Genomic DNA, 20,632 nt, shown 5'->3' on the forward strand with positions numbered 1-20,632 from the left:
GCATCCCTAATTTTGCTCACAAACAATTATTGTTTGTGTCAGCACCAAAAAAAACCCAAACCCAAACACACAATCCACAAAATATACTAAACAGCAAGCCACCCAGTTCAGCACTTTTTCCAAAGAAGAAACGTCACTGACATCTTTCCTCCAAAGACTTCCTGCTTCCTCCCAGGTTTTATTTTCACACAGTTGAGAATCCTATTGCTATTTAGTTTTAACAGCATCCAACTGGAATTCAAGCTGCTACTTTGGCCATTCCCACTGCACCCCTACATTTCCTAACCCTTAGGATAATGCCCTGCACCATATCCATTCCTCCAAATATCCATTTGGAGATCCTTACCAATTTACCTCTCTGAAAGACATCATTCCCCACAACGCTGCTGCCATTCTGGATACAGAGTTCCAGATAATTTGGTGCATCTGAACTTCCTGATCAAAGTCTCTCATCCAGCTGATAAACCTGCCCAGTTTGCTCAGATTTGTTCTAACTTAGCATTTTTGAAATCAAATCCTATTTGAAATCTGTCCCCCATTAAAGAAGTAGGTTTGCTTGGGCTTTTATTTGAAATAAGTTGATGCTTCATGATTCCATTGCTTAAGGCTGGCTGTTACACTCACTAGAAAGGAAGGAAATCAGACATTGTTATAATTTTTTAATGCTCTTATCCTGCCCACTGGCTTTCCTGATACACTTCAAAAAATCTGTTAGATTCTCTCAACTGTTGCACATCACTATCTAGCTCACTGAGAGATACTAAGTACCAAAAATCTGCAACTCTACTTTCGGAGACTACAGTTCTGAAAATCTAGTCTTCAAGTATATCTTATTGTCCAATACCCTTCTAAATTATAAAAATGAGAGATACCTGCGATTCAGAATGGAGGGCTGCTCTATGTTCCATCCACATCCTCCATCTCTAGTAATCCTGGTTACCTGTTTTGTCAGTTTATTGGAAATGTCTTCACATTTATTCATGAGCCTGAGAACTACATCCCTCTCCTTCAGCAGTATCTTGCAGTTCCACACTATATCTTCTGACAAACCAGAAGTCTTCGTCATTTTTGTGAACTGCAAAATAATAATAATAATTAAAAAAACCATGAACACTTTTAAGAGCAGCTGCAGTGAAAATCCACAGCTGCTGCAGGCAGTAATTCAAGTAGGAGACAGCAACAGCATCCCAATTATCTCTCAAATAATACTCATTATACTTGGCCCACTCCAAACTGCGTGAATCTACATTGAAGGTCATCATTGCAGCTCCTCACACTGTGAAACTTGAAACTTTAAGAAATAAAAATTCTCTGAAGAGTTTCTAACATAAAATATAAGTGCTTTAAACTGAGGCAACATGCAGTGCAAAGCCAGCTTTGAAGGCCAGGCACACTAACAGAACAAAACTCCAAAAGGAAGGAAGGAAGGAAAAAAAAAAAAAAGAACTGATTCTCAATAAGATGCCCTTTTATCAAACCCTATTAGATACTAAAGGTATAAGATGAAAGCACAATGTAGGCATCAAGGCAAACAAATGAACCTATACTGAAGGTTAAGACATTTTGTCATGGGTTTGTCTGAGGCTCAACATTACATGGTTCCAGTTCTAATCCAACTACAAAGGTAGTCAAACTGGACTTGGGATTTGTGCCAGGTTTTCTGTGGTCACCAAGTAATGCCAAACAAGTAATGTACAAACAAGTTTTTCTTCCACCAGTTGCTTCCTCAAGTCCACACAAGCTACTGTGTATTTCCCTCCTCTAAATTTCTGATCTTCATCCCATTATGAATATTTTACATGTCAGAGACAAGCAGCCTGAAGTTGTATCAAAATAGACCCTTCAGGCCCATTGATTTCTCCTAAATTCCATGTAGAGCCATCTGCAGAAAGTGTAAAAACTACCATTAAATACATTTCTGCAGTAACTGGGGTCACATTCATAATTACAGTATTTTCTTGAGTAGTTACGCATGTTTCACTGTAAATAACAGGCATCTTTTTTGTTTATTAATAGATTTAAAGAATTGAAGAACACAAGATGCTTTGGATTCATCATTCTTGTATTAAAACAGAATTAGTTTTCACACCGATTTTTCTGATTTTAGATGAGGGATCTATTAAAATTTAGCACAAGACTTCATATGCATATATCCTCCAAGAATTCCTTTCATAAAAAGGGAGTCATCTGATCCAGCTATTATGTGTTAAGTAACTCACCAATATTACCACATTGCAGAGTAACAGCAAGTTATGTTAAGGTGAAGCATATAATCAGATTAACTTAAAATAGAATTTAAAAAACAGCTTTCATTAGAAAAATATTTTAAACATAAATGGATTGAGGCAATTACAATTTGGGGGTACGTTTTTGGTTGTGTTTTTTCCATTTTAAAAAACCCCAGAAAGTTTACCAACATTCATAGGTTGGACCAGGCTAAGGTGCACATGTCAACACCTGTAAAGAAGTTTTCTAAACAGACACCTACTTAGAAATTAAAAAGAGCACAGTTTTCATAGGTGCCCACAAAATTTCAACATTTGTTTTGATGACTAAAGCTTTGGTTGGCACGAATAGAAATCCTGTAATCCATAAGTAAAGGTGTGGAGAATTGAGCCATCTGTTATTGACAGAAATTGTATTGTTTCATGTCAGCACATTAACAACCATGTCCAAGTTGCAACAAGAAATACTTTAGCCACTGGCTTGCATGTGAAACACAGGGTGTTACCCTGCTCAGAACATAAAGCAGATTCACAGGTGGCCTTTGCTTTCTAGAGAATCTGACATCCTCCCAAATTCAGCTTTTTTCAAATGAGGCCCAAATGTGAGACCATTATGGAAACTGAACCCATGAGCTTTCCCAGCACACTTGGAATGGCCCCACCAGCACATTCTGTCTGTTCACACCACCTGCAAGACGATGAGGGCTTTCCCTTTAATGCCTAATGGTGAAAGTCAGCCTCAGCCTCAGTCAACAAACACCAGTTCCACTGTAAGCAGTTTCCCACTGCTAACCTAAAGCATTTGCTGCTTCCCTTTGGCTGGCTTTGGTGCAAGGTGGTTCTGGAGTTTGTACAGGACAAATATGGTCCTATGCCAGGCCAGGAGTTGGGCTTTGGTATTTGGAGCTCGTCCCTGCCTCTCCTCGTAACTCTCACAGCCATGCTTCCTGCTGACCATCCTTTAGTGTGTCTACTACTCATCTGCTCCCCTTGTATTCTGATCCCTAATTCCCAGCTGTGCAGATGCCCCTCATTATCTCCCATTTGCCCATCACACCCCCTCTTAATGTCTCAGCTCCATGCTTGGGCTTTGCCAAAGCACCTGGGTGCACCCTTGCAGAGCCTCTGCCTCAGAAAGCAGAGTGTCATTTTTGGTTGTGAATATGATGAGCACTGAGAGAGTTCCCAGAAAACACATCCCTATTTCTTTTGTTACCTACTGCTTTCCCTGTGCACACAATGTATTCTGGAGAGAAGCCACCAGTCCTAGCAGACCTTGTTCACTTCTCCAAGGAGACAGACACCTAAAGCCCCAAGGACACACCTGAGTACACTTTATACGAGCTGGTGTTTGAGAGGAGGCTCTCCCAGCCAGTCACATCCAGCACTAAAGACTGGATAAAACTATCCTCCTGAAAAATGTACTTGACCTATAGTCTAGGCATTTCTAAACTGCCAAATGAATTAATCTTTGTGAGCAAGGACAATTTCAGCTCTCTCCATTTATTTTGAGAACCATGTCTACAAAATATTTTCTATGTGTTTGAAGCATTACTAGATGAAGTTAAACACTTGAAGTATTTACTCCAAAGAGTTAGTATTTCCAAGTGCTCTTATTAACCTTATGAGCTTACGAAATTAATTTAAATCCTCTTGGAAATTAAATAGCTTAGTCCAACTTACAATATATACATATCCATCTAGAATAAAAAAAAGACATTCTTGTTTAAGTTTTCCTGGAATAAAGCATTCAATTTACAAATAAGTGGCTTTAGTTTTAATCTCAGAATGAGAGTCTTAATATCTTCCTCAATTCTAATAATGAACATGTGGCAGCCCTTCACATTGTGTGACACAAGATACCATTACAGTAAAAAGAGATCTTAAAACTAAGCCAATTTCTTTAATGCTCTAACTGAATTAGCTCTCTCCATTATTCTGACCACCCTTATTAACCGGTAGGAAAAACGCTGGGTTACTGAGCTACTGGATCTTTATAAACAATTAAATCCACACTGATACAAAACATCTGCTAAAATCTCCTGCAAACCACTTCTACTCTGGGCAAGTATTCACAATACTACATAAACATGTGGCTGCTGACAGCAGCAATCTTCATGAAAGACAAATTTTGAACACAAACAGGCCCATGCAGCTTTTTTTACTGTAAAATATTTTACACTGAGAAAAGAAGAGCCCTGTAGCAAATACTTCTGCAAAGAATTAAGCTCAGACAAAATCCAACAAGTTTAGAAAGTAATAGCTGTATGACAGATGTTCTGTGAGAAGCCAAAGGCTTGGGGCAAAACGGATTTTCTTTTGCAGCATACCAGTAGATTGTATTTTTTTCAAGTATCGTCCTCTTGTCTCCCCCCTCCCTTTACAACTCAACGTACAAAAATCATTTTATTTTCTTTAAAATTTTGTTTTGTATCTCTTACTATTTTGTGGTAATATATTTCACGCACTGAATAATAAATGTTATTGCTTTACACATACTGAAGAAGTTCTTGTATATATTAGTGGAGGGGTTCAGAATGCACACTGATGAAAAAACACCAATTACTCTATAAAAAGGCCTGTGCACAGTTGCTGCTTTAAAATCCAAAGCATTAATAAATTAAATCAAGACAATCTGCTGTAACGGACTTCAAATTTCTTACCAAGACATTGCTTTTAGCAGGTCTGAGGACTTGCAGTTAACTGAAATTGCATGAAATCTGAAGTCTATAAACAAGCCATGGCAAACATTTGAAAATAACAATGAAGCGACAGCAGATAATGCACTTACCAAGAGATACTGTTTTCCCTTCCCTGGTGGATTGTGGCTTAGTCTTCTGATGCTTTACCTTTCATTAATAAAAACACAGCAGCTCACTCCACTACAAATGGCTGCATTGTTTAGCTAGCAAAACCATGCTAGACACTAAGCTGCAGTATAATAAAGGCACAAAAGAAGAAGAACAAAAAAAGAGAACGACCATTTCTTGTCTGAAACTGAAAATATCCATGCTGGCTTCTTCAATCATGGAGCTACCCTGGAAGCTGCTGCTGCTACACAAGTGTCTGCAGTAAAGGTCCTGCCACGTTCTTCCCTCCTGCATGGGTTTTCAGCTACAAGAGCTCAGAACAGGCTAGCAAACACCTCCTTCTCACAGTGAAAGCTCTAATTTCTCCTTCTGCAGTGAAATCAACCAACTTTCTGGGCTACAGAGTGAGTGACAGTAATGTCAGCCAATCAGCTTGAGTTTTCCAGAAAAATCACCCCTTAATTCATTCAAAATCAGGTCATATGACACTATTTGAAATGCTATTGGCTTAGGAGGAACATAGCATTTTAGCTTAATGAGGATAAGGCCACCCATCTAAGCCTCCCTAGGCTGAAGCCACCTTGACTCTAGGCAGGCTGGGGATAGGAAAGGAAGAATGCAGACCTACCAGAGCCTCCCAGCTGTTAAAGGGCCGGAGCGCTATTATCTTCTGAGCCTTTTTCTGAGAACACTGGGGAATCAGAGTCAGTTCGCTCAGGGAAGCATCCTGCAGGAAGCTGAGGATTTTTGCTTTGTAGCTATCCTCCATCACTTCATCACCACTGCTGTAGTCCTCATCTAGGGAGCTTCCACCATCTTCAGAAGCAGACTCATCCTCCACATGTTCTGTTTCTCTTTCTACACTCCAAATGCTGCTTTTGCTTTTGTCCTTTTTCTGAAAGCCATTCTGCTCTTTCTCAGAAGCTTTCTGCTTCGTCTTATCTTTACTCTCCTGTCTTTGGCTCTCAGTGGAGGCTTCGGTCCAGTCAGCAACTTTCCTTTTGGGAGGAAATTCCATATCTATGCATGCAACGCAGAAGGCAACAAGTCAATGCATATTGGTATGGGGCTGATGAAAACCCAATTTGTTCTTCCAAAATAAAACCTACAGATCTGTCAAACACAGTTCTAATATTTAATGCACAAGAACTCAACAGCAGGTGTTACTAAGAGAAGAAAAAAGAAAATCTGGATAAAATATGTAAATAGCTCCAACTGTGAGTATAAGATAATCAAAACTCATTTGTATAATGCTCAAATAGCAGAAGGCTTTAAGTATCTTAAAATAGAGATGTCAACATAATGTAATATTTGTGAGCTGCAGAAGCTCTGAGATAAGAGCACACAGTTAAGAACTCTGAATGTATCCTTAAGATAAGATACTGGTTCCACTGCACCTGACTGCAGAGATATTAATTCTGCTGACTTGAGAAAACAAGCCTTCTTTCACCAAGAAAATTACATATTTTTTCCATTTTAATACATTATAGTATAGTATTTGGGGTGGAACAATGAAAACATGCACTTGTTAAAAAAGCTCAAAGAATGAGGCCATCTCCAACCAAAATAACTCAGCTGCCTTAAAATAAGACAAAAGTTATTTAACACAACACAAGCAACTGATTTTCAGAAGTGCCTTGTAAGGGTTTTGATTCCTTCATTGCAAGAGAGCACTTGCAATGCAGAAGTTTCTCTTCCGCCCAATCCCAGTTTGCTGCTGATGGAGCCCAATCCTGACATGTGCCTTCTCCGAAGCAGCAGTAAGGACACAACTTCTTGAGCACTGATAGCTCTCCACTTGTAAAGAATGCAACTGAGAACACTTCCCTATCCCAAGAACACTTAAACAGCTGATACAGCAAAACATGTACATATCTGACAGCTGTGTAGCACACTGAAAAGTAATCAACTCATTAAATAGGACTTAAGTTATAACTTGCAGATTTACTTGGAATCACTGGGTTGCTCCCTGCCATCTTTAAAGTACTGGTATTTACAGGTGGGTTGCATAATTCAAGGCCTGTTTCTAGTAAGTTTCTCTCCTAGAATATATTTTAAAAGGACACAATAGCATATATCACTTGTTACCTATGCATTTATTGGCAATTACTGGTTTAGAAACCAGTAATTTACAAATAGTGCAATTAAAAAACAAACTTTTAAACAAGCAGGAAGGGAGCAGGTATCAGCTTTGACATGTACCAAAATATATTTTAAGAGATACTCATATGTAATTACAACTTTTTACGCCTATCTGTATTAGCAGGGCAAAGATATTTATCCCTAGTTAGGGAGCAAAAATAAAAATACAGAAAAATTGAGATTCCTTCTTTTATTCTCCCTCTAATACTAATTTAATGCATAAGTGCAAGTTTCCAGGCATGGTGCTGTCAGGACTGTCATTGCTGGACATACAAAAATATTTGCATCACAAATCTGTTTTGTCTTTGGATAAAATTAATTATAAATCTTTCTTTACCTTCCTCATTGTCTGCAAATATTTTCAGGGCCTCCAATGCATCATAATACACCCAGTTGTGCTCCTCAAGTACCTCTCTCAGCTCCTAGTGAAAAATAAGACATTTTGCATTGTGGTGAGATAAGCACAAACTAAATTTCTGTGCCTAATAACATCAGGCAAAGAAAACCCCTGTAAATCAGATGATTTGAAATAAAAGGAAATCAAAATGAGAAAACCCTTCAGTTTCTTTGTACACTCAGTTTAGTCAGAGCTGCACTCCACTTTTCAAAAGTGTAAGAACACACATGAACAAGCTTTGCTTCCAACAATTTCAAGCACAGTACTGAAAGGGCTCAAGCAGTTGCTGAGGACCATCAGGTACTAAAGTAATACAAAATATATACAGCAGTCATGGGGAGAAGAGTGAGAAAGGGAGGGATCATTTCCCCTTGCATTTTTACAATAAGTCATCAAATTTGACTATGCTATGTTTGTCATAGGGCCAGAAATGTAGGAAGAAGTTCATGTAGTCCTAAGCACATCCCACAGCTCTCAGTTCAGGACAAGCTACATCTAAAGGCAGGAACAGCAAAAGCCTTCCTACGCTGGGCTCTTTCCAAAAGTGCTGTCAGTATAAGGACTTTCATATGGACTATCAACAGCTGCAGCTTTCTTAAGAACTCAAAGCCTGATGTGCCATAGGGAGACATCAGCTCACCTCCTTATCCAATCCAGGGAATGTACTTTGCAACCTCTTCACAAGCATCTCTTGCCTCTCCCATTGTCTTTTGGGTTCTGATTCATCCAGCTATGTTAAAAAAAAGACACCTATGAGGTTTAATAGTAATTACAACTACAGAAACAGAAGAAAATCTCATCAGTATTATTTATCCTTAAAGAGCTACTCTAAATGACAAAAGCACTTAAGACAAATTCAAGCTGAAGTGATTCCTCATACACAGTCAATGATCAAAGAGAGACCAAAAGTTTCACAAACACAGAACATGTCTTCAGTCATGAAAAGCTCTGACTTTTTACTTGATAAGCATATACAGTGCAAAGTTATATACCAAAATATAAATAATTTAGAACTGACTCGTTTATTTTGCTTTAAAATCAAAAGTTATTAGCAATTCTGGATGATATTTAAGGCAGAAGATGTCAAGGTTGATGATCAGATTCACTGATTAAGCATGCAGTGTTTAACCCACCACAGCCCACAAACATGTCAAATGGTGTGTTTATATTAAGATTTACGGGTAAAAAAATCCACAAATGTTATGTCATAGCATCATGGAGTCACATCAAAAACTGGTAAGACTTTTCATCAACAGCTTCACGAACAGCTACTACCAGCTTGCAAAATGGAAGTTAACAAGTGCCAAAACTTCCATGGGCCACAAGCTGCTCTGCTTTGTGGAGAACTACATGACCTTTCTCCTAGAGCTTTGAATGCAAAGTGGTTACAGAACTACTTGTCTACCGCAGAGATACCAACAGGCTGGATCAACATTTACTTTGCTGAAGGAGCACAAACTACATCACCCAGAGGCACTCTGAATAACAGAGAACATTATTTCTTTCCTCAGTGAATCTACAGTGCCACTAAGAGAGCAGCTCCAGTCCATAGAAGAGCTGCCCAAATATGCTCTGGTGATAAGAACCACAAATAAAAGCAAGACTAAGCAAAAAATCCTCTGCAACATCTATGAAAAAGAACAGCAGTAGATATAGCAAAAGATGCTAACTTCATGTGCTTGAGGAAATACAAAGAATGACCTGAGAAGGAAAAGTGATCCAGAGCCTGTAATTCCCACTGATATTTGCAAAACCTGAACGGCACTCAGAGCCTCACACGCTGCTACCTGCCATCAACTACTTCCACCAAAGCAGTGAACTGGCTGGTGTGATACAAATCCACAAGCACTAAAGAACAAAGCAGGTAATCCTATTCAGAATGTCAACAACAACAACAACAACAACAACAACAACAACAACCAACAACAAAAACAAAAACAACAAAAAACCAACCAACCAAACAAAAAAAACCACAAAAAAAACCAAAACAAAAAACAAACAAACAAACAAAAAACCAAACCAAAACAAACAAAAAAAAACCACTCATCCAGATGGCAAGATCTGATTTGACTTAATTTTCTGATAAAACACACCACTGTCACTGACCAAGTCAGGTAATTCCATTTATTTTACAATGCACAAAGAGAAAAGCACAGTACTTACATAACTAGATTTTGACTTTTTTGCAACTCGCTCATTTTTAGTTTTGCAGTTTGTGGGAGAATCTGTCAGTTTCCTTTTACCAGACGCAGCTTAAAAAAATTGACATGGAAAAGAAGAATGAGTTCCTTTCATTAAGTTTCCTTTCATTAAGTTTCACCCCAAAACAGTAGGGTATTTTAATTACAACAGTGTAGTAGATGCTTGTTACCCACACAATGTTTACCAGTCTCCCTAAGAGTTTCCTACTACAGACCACAGATACACTGAAACTTGAAGCAAAGCTGCTTGAAGGTATATGTTTATTTACCTCTAAGTTATCTTCAGCACTCTGGCAAATAATCAGGTAATTACCTCTCAAATATAACAACTGAAATAGCATTTTACTCTTCTTTTTTAATAATTGCCACATGTTATTACACACAAGTTGCATCAAGGTGTATCTGTGTCTGGTTTTATTCAAGCTGGTATTTCTTCCAGGCTGAATCCCATCTGTGTGATGGAATACGTACATCACTGCCAATCTAGAAGTGCTGATGACTGATTTCTGGCTCAGGTGCACACCAGAGCATCTACCAAATGCTTCTCAACATTAAATCCAGATGTTTCAAAGAAAACTATGCATATTAAGTCTGTGATAACCTTATCACTTACAAACAGTCTACATGAGCCATAACTTTCTGACTATCTTTGGGCCCTGGTGATAATCAAGAGATTATCATCTCTGCATGAAGGCCTGCCCAGCCAGGTGCACTTCCAGACTGCTGCTGTGCACGGCTAATGAAGGCAAGAACATGTTAGCAGTATTTCTGCATGCCAGCTTGGCTTGAAGCAGCACTACCAGAAAAAATTATTGGGAAAAATTCCTAGTCCATGATCTGAAATAGTACTGGAAATTAAATCTTCTCTAGAACAGTAAGGGCCTGCAGAGCTTTGGTGTCTGATACCAGCATCTCTGGCCAACCTCTCCTCCCAGCCTGCCCTGGGAGACCAGTGAATAAGAACACACACATACAAAAAGCACATTTGCTTTCCCATCCAGAAGACTGTCTGGATGATCAAAATAGTTTTAACTCTGGAACACTAAGTAGCCAAATTTTTGTACAAGAAGACACTTTGTGTGGAAATACTGCCAAATAAATTTCCTGCTATAGTCATTCAATCTGACTTCATCAGAGAAGTGGCAGATAAATATTGAAAAAAATAAATTACTAAAGCATCCCAAAGAACAGCAAAGTACTAGCAACTCTTCCTTATACTGTATCCTAAATATATAGTAAGAGATACCAGAAGACATTGTTAAGATTTTTTTTCAAAGTCTATATGTTTTTATATATTTAGGTAAAAATATCATAGAATCATAGAATTGTTTGGGTTGGAAGGGACATTAAGAGATACTTTGTTCCAAAGCCCTGCTGTAGTCAGGGACACCTTTCACTAGATCAGATTGCTCAGAGCCCCATCCAACCCAGCCTTGAACATTTCCAAAGATGGGGCATCCACAGCTTCTCTGGTCCAGTGCCCTCCCCACCCTTACAATAAAGGATTTCTTCCTGATTTCTATCTAAACCTACTCTCTCAATTTGAAGCCATTCCCCCTTTTTCTGTCACTACATGCTCTTGTAAATAGTCCCTCTCCATCTTTCTTGTACAGGAAAGCCACAATAAATACAAGAGGCACAGATCAAAGCATGCAGAGCATGTGCCAGTGGAGGCTCTCCTTCAGCATTCAGACCTTGACCTTTCTGCCCAAGACCTAATTTAAACAATATTGCCAGGAAAATACTTGCTACTCGCTTAAGTCTGAGAAAAGTGTGATTGTCTTGATATTCAAATTAGGAGCTGCCAGGCTGCTGCTGGGTCAAGCACTAAGTCATTGGAGGCCTCGTGTTATTATTTTTTAAGCTAAATTGTGTTCAGGATGGATAATTTTGAATGTGAACAGTGACCCTGCAAACTTATTTGCCCTAAAAAAATACATGGGATGGATATGAGTATTTCAAAGATTTTCCTGCTTTTAGGTCATGGGCTGAGCCCCATCATGAGCAATTTTAGAGGTAATTGAACTGAAACAAAGGATCTGGAAAACCATGGTCTCAGGAACCTAGAAACACAGATTTAAAAGTCCACTAGTGGTCTTTGGAAACCCACCATATTTGCACATGACAAAAAAAATCCCAACTTTCTGAAGACATCCACTTTGCAAAGTACACTTAATTTTTCCTTCCTGTGCTAAGGGAGTATACAGCTGAAGGGATGAAGAAACTTTTTACTGTTAGATAGGAATCCTTGGAGTGCAGGCAGGGCACACTAGGCCTTCCAGAGGAATTCTTGTTCTCCCCATAAATTTTAAAACTAATGGGTAATGAGAAAAGCAGCTCCAAGGTCTCAGACTTTAGAGGAGCATCTGTAATTATTTCCCCTGTTACTTGCTGCTACCTCTAACAAAAAAAACCCCCCTTTTATTACTGTGAGTTCCCTCATCATGACAAAAGAAAACAGTAATTTCTGACTGCTCAAAAAGCAGCAAATACCAGACAGATTTACATGAGGCTTCAGTTCAGAAGCACACCCACCACTTTTGTGGTTTTAAAGATGATCGGAAAACACCACCAAAACCAAAACACAAACACTACAACTTCATATCTTAGACACATATTTTCAGTGCGTCACATCTAATCTCTATACCTTTAAAAAAATCTGCACTGTTTCTTGTTTTAGCTCCATACAACTACTGAATTCAAGCTATAAACACAATTTTTTTCTCATTTTGAAAGGACAGAAAAACTCAAGGGTATTGTGGTCACACTTTCTTCACAAAGCTGTGCTTAGCAAAACTGTATCTTGCCTTGACCTCTCACACAGTCAACATTTCACAACAAGTAAAGCATATCTGAAATTGACACAGTTAAAGCAGATGTTCAGTAATGTCTCCATTTTTAAAAAATGCGTCCAAAATGAGGTGATTTATACCATCACTGTCAGGCATGCTTACTCCTAACTAAATATTTTATACAACAGCTGTGATTAGTGAGAATTTTGCTGCCAAGAAGACTTTTCTGTGGCTCATATTAAAAGGATGCAAAACAACATTCTTAAATCAACACAAAAATGGCCAAAAGGCAGGGCCTACATACCAGAAATCAAAGTGATTTAGTTCAAACACAGTGAGCTCCAACAAAGTTAAAGGATATATAGTAGCTTAAATTGGATTAATAGTTATCAAAACCCTTGAAAAGTAATCAGTCGTTCAGGAACAGCAGCACTCACTGTATTTCTCAAAAAAGCAAGCCTTGTTTCCTATTGCCAGTATCCAAGAATTTCCATCTATAGAAACTGACCACACACAGAGTGATAAACACAAAATGGTTTGGTTGATTAACAAAATCCCATCAAACAACACAACATAAAAGCTCAACACAAACCCTTCACTCAAATTAGCCTGAATGTTCTTAAAGCTTCTTGGAAATTGTTAAAAATCTTTACACTTTTATATGAAAATAAGAAAATGAAAATACAGTAAGTACAACAGGGGGAATTAAACAAGCAAAAAATTTTGTACTTTAAAAACAAGAGTACTTTAGAAATAACAGTTCTCCCTCAGCATACACTTCATCCTGAACATATTGCTCCAAATCCATAGGATCCTGCACGAAAAGATGCATTAACTACTCAGAACAACTAAATAATCAAGAGTGATCATAAATAGCTTTTTCCATCATTTCCATGAAGATCCCTCAGGAAAACCTTGGACAACTGAACTGTAAACAGATGGTTGATCTGCTTTCTATACTATCAACATTCCACTCTTCCCTGACCAACTCCAACAAATCAAAAATATAAGACAGAACTTAACCCTGGACTTGGGTGATGTCAACCAAGAATTACGACCCTCTTACACATCTAACACAACACACTCCCCCAAAATGCGTTGGGTTTTTTGTTTTGCTTTCTTGTTTTGGTAACAGTATGAGACTGCATAAATTGAGATGCAAAACAGACACCTCTAACCTCTGAGGGCTCAAAAGCATGGTTTGAGTTATGTTTTGCTAGAGAACCAGGGGGATCTGTCCAGTGTTTAAGACTAACAGTTCTTATTCAGAATTACAAGCAGGTCTTGAAAACAACCTGAACAAAAACCTGTGACAGGCTTTGATACAAACAATACCTACTTATTAATGATTACATGGGCTGTGTATTTTTCCATACTACCAGACTGCTCACCTAGAACATTTAGGATTACTTCCGCTAACCCCTCACAATTTGTCTCAAGTTCTGAACAAAGAAAGAACGAGCAAGAACAGAATCATTTAAGAACCCACAAGCAAAACAGTCCTGAGCTTCATGCAACAAATTCCCCTTTCCGGTTTTATTTACAGATTTTTGCTCCACATCCTCTTTTCCTCTTTCTCCCTGCCAAGCCTGTAAATTCAATTTTATGTTATTACAATTAACAAACAGTACTGTAAGTTTTATCAGAAGCTTTACCACTTTTTAAATACCTCCCAAACAATTTAATTGAATTAGCTACAGCTTCTAAAGTTTAGGGTTTTTTGTTTTGTGGAGTTTTTTGTTAAACATACCTTTATTGAGCTTCAAACCAGCAGCTACTGCTTCATCCATTGTGCATGCTGATTCTATCAGCTGCAAAACAAACAAAAAAAGCAACTGCTAAGTGGAGAAATTTAATCCAGTTGAACAGAGGAAGACAATGCTGGATCAGCTGTGACTGAAAAACACTTAAAAAACTCTCCAAATATACATATATTATAAAATCCAAGCACAAAAACAAGAGGTATCAAATTAGCTGGACTGATCACATAAGCTGTATTTAGAAACACTTTAAAACACATACTGGAAACATCTTGAATACAATATCATTTATTATCGATTTCTTTCCTATTTCACAAACATACCCTGCATATTAACTAAGAAACTTTTTTCAAAAGACTATTCAATGCTACTATCACAAAACAAAATAATAAAACCATCTAACTTACTAACTCATAAAGTATCTGAATACTATTGTGATGCATTGGTCCATTTCCTGTAAGTGCATGAGATGTATCATGTGCCTCAAGGTTTATCAATACATCCTTGCAGTCCTGGATTGCTTCTCCATCCATATGTAATCTCAACATAGATCTGTTTTACAGACTGCATGTTGAGACTTTTAGAAGGTTTTCTTCAAGTGAGGTAACAGCAACAGAAGCAAATGGCCTAAATGTTACAAATATGAAAAAAAAAACCCACCGAAAAAATGAAGTTATGAGGAATCCTGATTCCCAAGTATTAGTCCACATTTGGAAACATCATCTTACAATTTTGCTACAATGGTACAATTTCCTTTTTAAAAGACTCATGCTTTTTTTCCTTAATAGCCTCATCAGTTGTGTCAAGTTTGTCAGGACAGCCTGCTCCAGATCCTTCATGAAGGAACAACAGATTTGCTTGATATTCCTCTGCCCTCCTTCAAAAATGTTGCAGCTATGTAACTGCAGAAAAAAATCTGCACAGCTTCCATTTTCTACAAAGTTCTGCTGATACAGGAGCTATCTTGCATTCTCCTGAAAACAAATGCCATCAGCCTCACATGCTGCTCAGTAGGTAAATTGCAAAGCAGCAGTTAGACACACCACATAGCATTTCTAGCAAGTTACTAAGCTACAATGAACTTCTCTCAGTCTTCAAATCAAATAAATTCTATGCAGCCAAAAACTGTAGAAGATACACTCTGGACACACACAACAAATTTTAATTACAATGTTCAAGAGAAAATTTCAAAAATTGCTACTTGCAACCCTTTTGTTCTCCTCAAAATAAAGGGAGTCTAAGGATAAAGCTTGATCCACTGGAAGCAAAACATCCAGCAAGGAGCACCAGTAAAATGTCTGTATTTCTTCAATGCCATTTCAACAAACAGGAAGCTCTACAGATTAATTTAAATGCATACAGCTTTATAAATTCAAGCTAGTGAAAACCTAGTTACATATTAGCATTGAAAAACAACCTTGCTAAAACACTTTGTACTGTACCAAAGGTATTTTACTATAATGAGCTACCATATCTCACTTGCAAGGAGTTACCTGTGGATTTGTATTGTACACTGGACAATGGCCAAGAGTTCTCACGTTCACATGTCAGCATAATCAGAATGCATTACCGTAAGTTCAAACTCACCCTTTTCCTCAGTGGAAGTACTGAAGTCTTTGCATATTAAATGTCATGAACACGAGCCTGCACAGTGTTTCATCTACTGGAAGATGGCAGTGATTTCACTCATTCTGCATTTCATCAGTTAGCTCATTTCAACAACAGCAGTCATCAACTGATAACCAGTTATCAACTGAGACAGCCATAATTAAGCTTAAATGTCACAACAAAGTAATACCTGAAAAATTTTCCATATACTAGAGTTCACTGTTGTCGAACCTACCTAAAGGTGTTTATTTGAAGTGTGTATCTATATTCATTTTTATAGATATCCAAGTTTCCAAGTATGTGGAAATGTTACACAGCTGCACTTCCTCTAAAATGTTACTTTCACTCATTTGGTATTAACAAAACAACAATTAACAGCTGCACTGTGTTTGCATGGCCAGGTTTGACAGTGGCAGGGGCTACACAGGTGGCTTCTGTGAGAAGCCACCAGAAGCTTCCCTCACATCCAAGAAGAGCCAGTACCAGTCAGCTCCAAGACAGTCCTGCTGCTGGCCAAGGCCAAGTCCACTAGTGACAGGGGCAGCAGTAGTTAAGAAGGAAGGGGAGTAGGGAAATGGGGAGGAACAACACACCTGCAGCAGGAGAGAGGAAGGAGAATTCATGAGAGAAAAACAACCCTGCAGACACCAAGATCAGTGAGGATGGGGCTGCAGGTGCTCCAGCCACTGGAGCAGAGATTCCTCTGCAGGCCATGATGAAGCCCATGTTGAGGCAGCTGTGCCCCTGCAGCCCATGGAGTTAAAAGGTGGAGCAGAAATCCACCTGCAGCCCATGGAGAACAGCACAGCAGAGCAGGTGCATGTCCAAAGGAGGCTGTGACAGTGCGGGAAGCCCCCCTTTAAGCAGAATCCTGGCAGGACCCATGGAGAGAGAAGGGCCCACACTGCAGCAGGTTTGCTGGCAGGACTGGTCACCCCGTGGAAGGGACCCACAATGGAGCATCTTGTTTCTAAAGGGCTGTATGCCATGGAAAGGGATCCAACTCTGGAACAAGGGAAGGGTGTGAGGAGTACTCCTGCTGAGGAGAGCTGATGAACTGACTGCAGTCCCCATATATCCCATTCCCAGGCACCACTGGTGTGGAGGGGAAGGAGATAAGAGAAAAATCACAAATACAGTTAAGTCCCAAAATAAGAGAGGGGTGGGGAGGAAGGTGTTTTAAGGTTTGGGTTGATTTCTCATTACCCTACTCTGATCTGACTGGTAATAAATTAAATCTTTTCCACAAGTCAATTGTCTTTTGCCCATGACAGTAACTGGTGAGCGATTTCTTCATGTCTTTATCATGATCCATGTCCAGCTGAGAAGCAGAGTGACAGAGCAGCTTTAGTGGGCGCCTGGCATCTAGACAGCATTAACTCACCACAAAACTGTACCCTGTAATGAAGCCAGAAGCTTAGAAAATCTGCCTATAAAATAATCATCAAAATAAATCAAAGAACTGAGCATTATTACTTTTAATAATTCTTGGTCACTTCTTTGGGGAAAACGTTCCTTCATTGTTCGCAGCTTTGAGTCTCTGGTATCTTCTACATTGTCCTGCACAGCTGGCTGCTGCTTCCGACCATTTACAAGTGCCAGCTTGGGCATTTCCTTTTCAGGCTGGTCGTCATCATCAGACGGTTCAGAGCTATAGTATATGGGAGAAGAAAAAAAGAATTAACATTTATTTTTGCTTATAAATGTTTTACTCTACCAGAACACTACTGTAAACAAAATCCACCAAGATTGCACAAAATGCATTTAGATGCATTTAGTAACACTGAAGCAACTTGTATATGTTAGATTCTGCTTTTTTCCAACAGAGTCCAGACAGTGACTCCCTGGCAACAAAACTTGTGGCACACTTTCTTTAGGAAAGATGTCTTTTCTACTCTAAACTTTGTGCTTTCTGTTCTGTACCTTGTTCAGAACAAGGGAAGCTAGGATACTCTGCAAAAAGGAAGTAAACACCAAAAAAAACCCAACCCCCCCCCAAACTAGGTAACGTGCGCTAAAATGCACAATGCAGACACTGAATTGACTGATTCTATGCAAAGCCAGAATTCAGCACAAGCCAGAGCTCCTAAGCCTGGACAGATCTCAGCTAACTCCTGCCACACTCTCCATTTGTTTGTTAGCTCGACCAGAACAGTCACTTGTGAGACAACTCCGCGGGCTCGGTACACATCAATCAGCACCGGAGCCAGCACACTGGGACAAAGTGTCAGGCACTGAGGTGCCTGGTGGCTACACGGGAATACTGAGGAATACAAGAGAACGTAGCCTCATGTTCACCAGTCCCACCAGGAGTCACCTTGCTGTCCACCTCTCACTCCCACAAATCACAACACACTATAGGAATAGCAAGCAGTGGGCCTGCAAGTTGCATCCTGCGTGCCTTATCAGCATCAGCTCCACAAGGTACAAAACCACCTGAACTGCTTCCAGGTGGGATTGATCCCAGAAGCAGAGTAACTACATTAACACAGCACTGCATACAAACCAATTTGATGCATGCAACCAGCTGGCCACCTCTGTCTCCTTGCACAATCTACAACTTAAATCACAGGCAGAAGCAGGAGCTCACTTGTAAGTGCTAGGGTTTTTTTCCTCCTTTTCAAGTAGCTGCCTTAAGTTGAAACTTTAGAGGAGGAAACACTAAAAAAACCCCAAACAACACAACATCAGAATTTCAGGTAACAGCAGCAGGAAAATGCATTATTTCACTTCTGCTGTAAAGCCCCAGTAACTCCGTGCTCTGTGCAAACCTGACAAGAGACTACATCTGTTAAGGCTGCAATTCCCACAAAAGTTTTCCGTCCATTAATTCAACTAGACTATCAAAAAAGCAGGTTAAGCCATCTTATTTTGCTTAGCACAAGAACATCTAGAGGGCACAATTACCACACAGACATATAACTAGTAGGGGTTCATTTAAACTGTTCCAAATGGCTGCACATCTTGTCTTACCTGTTCTCTCAACACTGCCTTTTTAGCACACACATACGTGACTCCTGCAGTGACTCCTCCCTCCCAGCACATTCAAAAACATAATTTTCCAAATCACTTAGGAATGAAATAGTTTTCACTATGCATAGGAAATACATTGCACAACTCATACTTTAGTTTACCTCAGTACTCATATTACACATTGAAGCTCTATTTGCTTTGTTGTCAAATATAGTTGCACATACAAAAAAATATCAACTCCAACAGTTTAAAATTAGTAAAGCAAGTGCTTTACGGTAAAGTTTTCAAGCTGCACTAGAAGTATTTCAGAAGGGCAAAGGCACAAATGTGTGAATGAACAAACATCACACATTTCAACATCACAGAACTCCTCCCTCTGAGAATATGTTTTAGCTGGATACCTCTTCCTTGAAAAACCAGTAAAGCTTAGTTAGGAGCAGCTGAATCCCAAAGGAGTAAACCAGAACCAAACATAGGCTCTGATTTTCAGTTCAGTGTTTCAACTCAGAGCAGCCCAGGAGGGTGCAGAGACACAACAGACAGCGGGCTCAGAGCGTACATTACGATCGCCTCTCCTCTCGGAGCCTGGGATTCTTCGGCAGCACTGACGTTTCTTGGCTCCTCATCCTCACTGTCAGACACATCAAAGAACTGCACCCCTCGATGCCGCTTGAAATAAGACTCTTTCCTTGTCCTCTGAGCTTCAGGAGTTTCTGGGACAGTGGAATACTCTGTGCAAGCCATTTCAATGGAAGAAAAAAGAGGAAACAATGACTTACGACTTCAAATATTTATTTGTACTTAGAGCATCAGGTAGCTGTGATTTCTTTCAGAGACACAACAGCCAGTTAAACAGAACTCACATTCTCATGCATAGAAAATTCCTGTAAGCCTTATTCCTTAAGGTGGGAACTTACCTGGCAGAGGATCTTCAGCCCTCTTATATCAATCAAACGATTTTTATACTACGAAGTTTAAGAGAATATGTATTTAGGTTAATAACTACTTACAAATAAATAAATAAATACTTATTTTTAGATAAATGAATAATGAGTAAAGTCCTCTGAACTACTTTCCAGGCTGATAGATACAGATGAATAGAAACATAGGCATATTTCTCTCTTTCCTCTATGAAGAGAGAAAAATTGATGCACAGAGTAGAGAACATGACAGCTGCAGAGAGCATCTTCTGTGTGAAAGAAATCTTGTGGAAAATAAATTTAAAATAACTCACTGTGGCAGCACTGAATGAACGGGGGAAAAAAGATAAACCCTAGAAGTTATTTGCTGACACATGAAACTGCGCAGGCTTTGAAAGGGAAAGGCACCCAATACACTAAAAAAATATGGTATCAAATGTTACAGGTACACTACAGAAAAAAAACCAAACAACTTTAAAATGGAGCTTAATAGTGGTTAAAGGGGTGGAGGTGAATGCAACTCAGTGTCTATGAGAAAACATCAACAAGGGTTCAATGACAGTACAAAAGAGCGATTATTGAAGCCTTAAGACTTCAGGTTGTTAAAGAAACTTCCCTGTCCAACCATCCAGGAGCCACTCTGGCACAATCTGAGCTGAGACCAAGACCTCGTCGCAGCTATAGATCCCACACTCAGAGTCACATCAGGTTTCCCAGAGCAGTCTCAGATATCCAGATCCCTTATATAATTTCATTTAATCACGGTGCAATAACAAAATCACAGCTCAAGCTGGTGCCTCTAAG

General features: G+C 39.1%; 1 protein-coding gene across 3 annotated transcripts in view; it reads right to left on the minus strand.

Moving 5' to 3' along the window:
* Positions 1-20,632, minus strand: part of SMARCAD1 (SNF2 related chromatin remodeling ATPase with DExD box 1) — a 42,657-nt gene that overhangs the window by 13,429 nt on the left and 8,596 nt on the right. For all 3 annotated transcript variants that reach the window (XM_083861535.1, XM_083861536.1, XM_083861534.1), the window contains exons 4-11: positions 19,468-19,639; positions 17,412-17,586; positions 14,318-14,378; positions 9,738-9,826; positions 8,215-8,304; positions 7,515-7,599; positions 5,664-6,055; positions 873-1,075 (exon numbers count right to left, since the gene is read on the minus strand). In XM_083861535.1, the coding sequence (XP_083717661.1) occupies positions 873-1,075; positions 5,664-6,055; positions 7,515-7,599; positions 8,215-8,304; positions 9,738-9,826; positions 14,318-14,378; positions 17,412-17,586; positions 19,468-19,639 (1,267 nt within the window). The remainder of the gene's footprint in view (positions 1-872; positions 1,076-5,663; positions 6,056-7,514; positions 7,600-8,214; positions 8,305-9,737; positions 9,827-14,317; positions 14,379-17,411; positions 17,587-19,467; positions 19,640-20,632) is intronic.

The sequence above is a fragment of the Zosterops lateralis genome (assembly GCF_965231275.1).
Source record: "Zosterops lateralis genome assembly, chromosome: 5".
In the NCBI taxonomy this organism is placed as follows: domain Eukaryota; kingdom Metazoa; phylum Chordata; class Aves; order Passeriformes; family Zosteropidae; genus Zosterops; species Zosterops lateralis.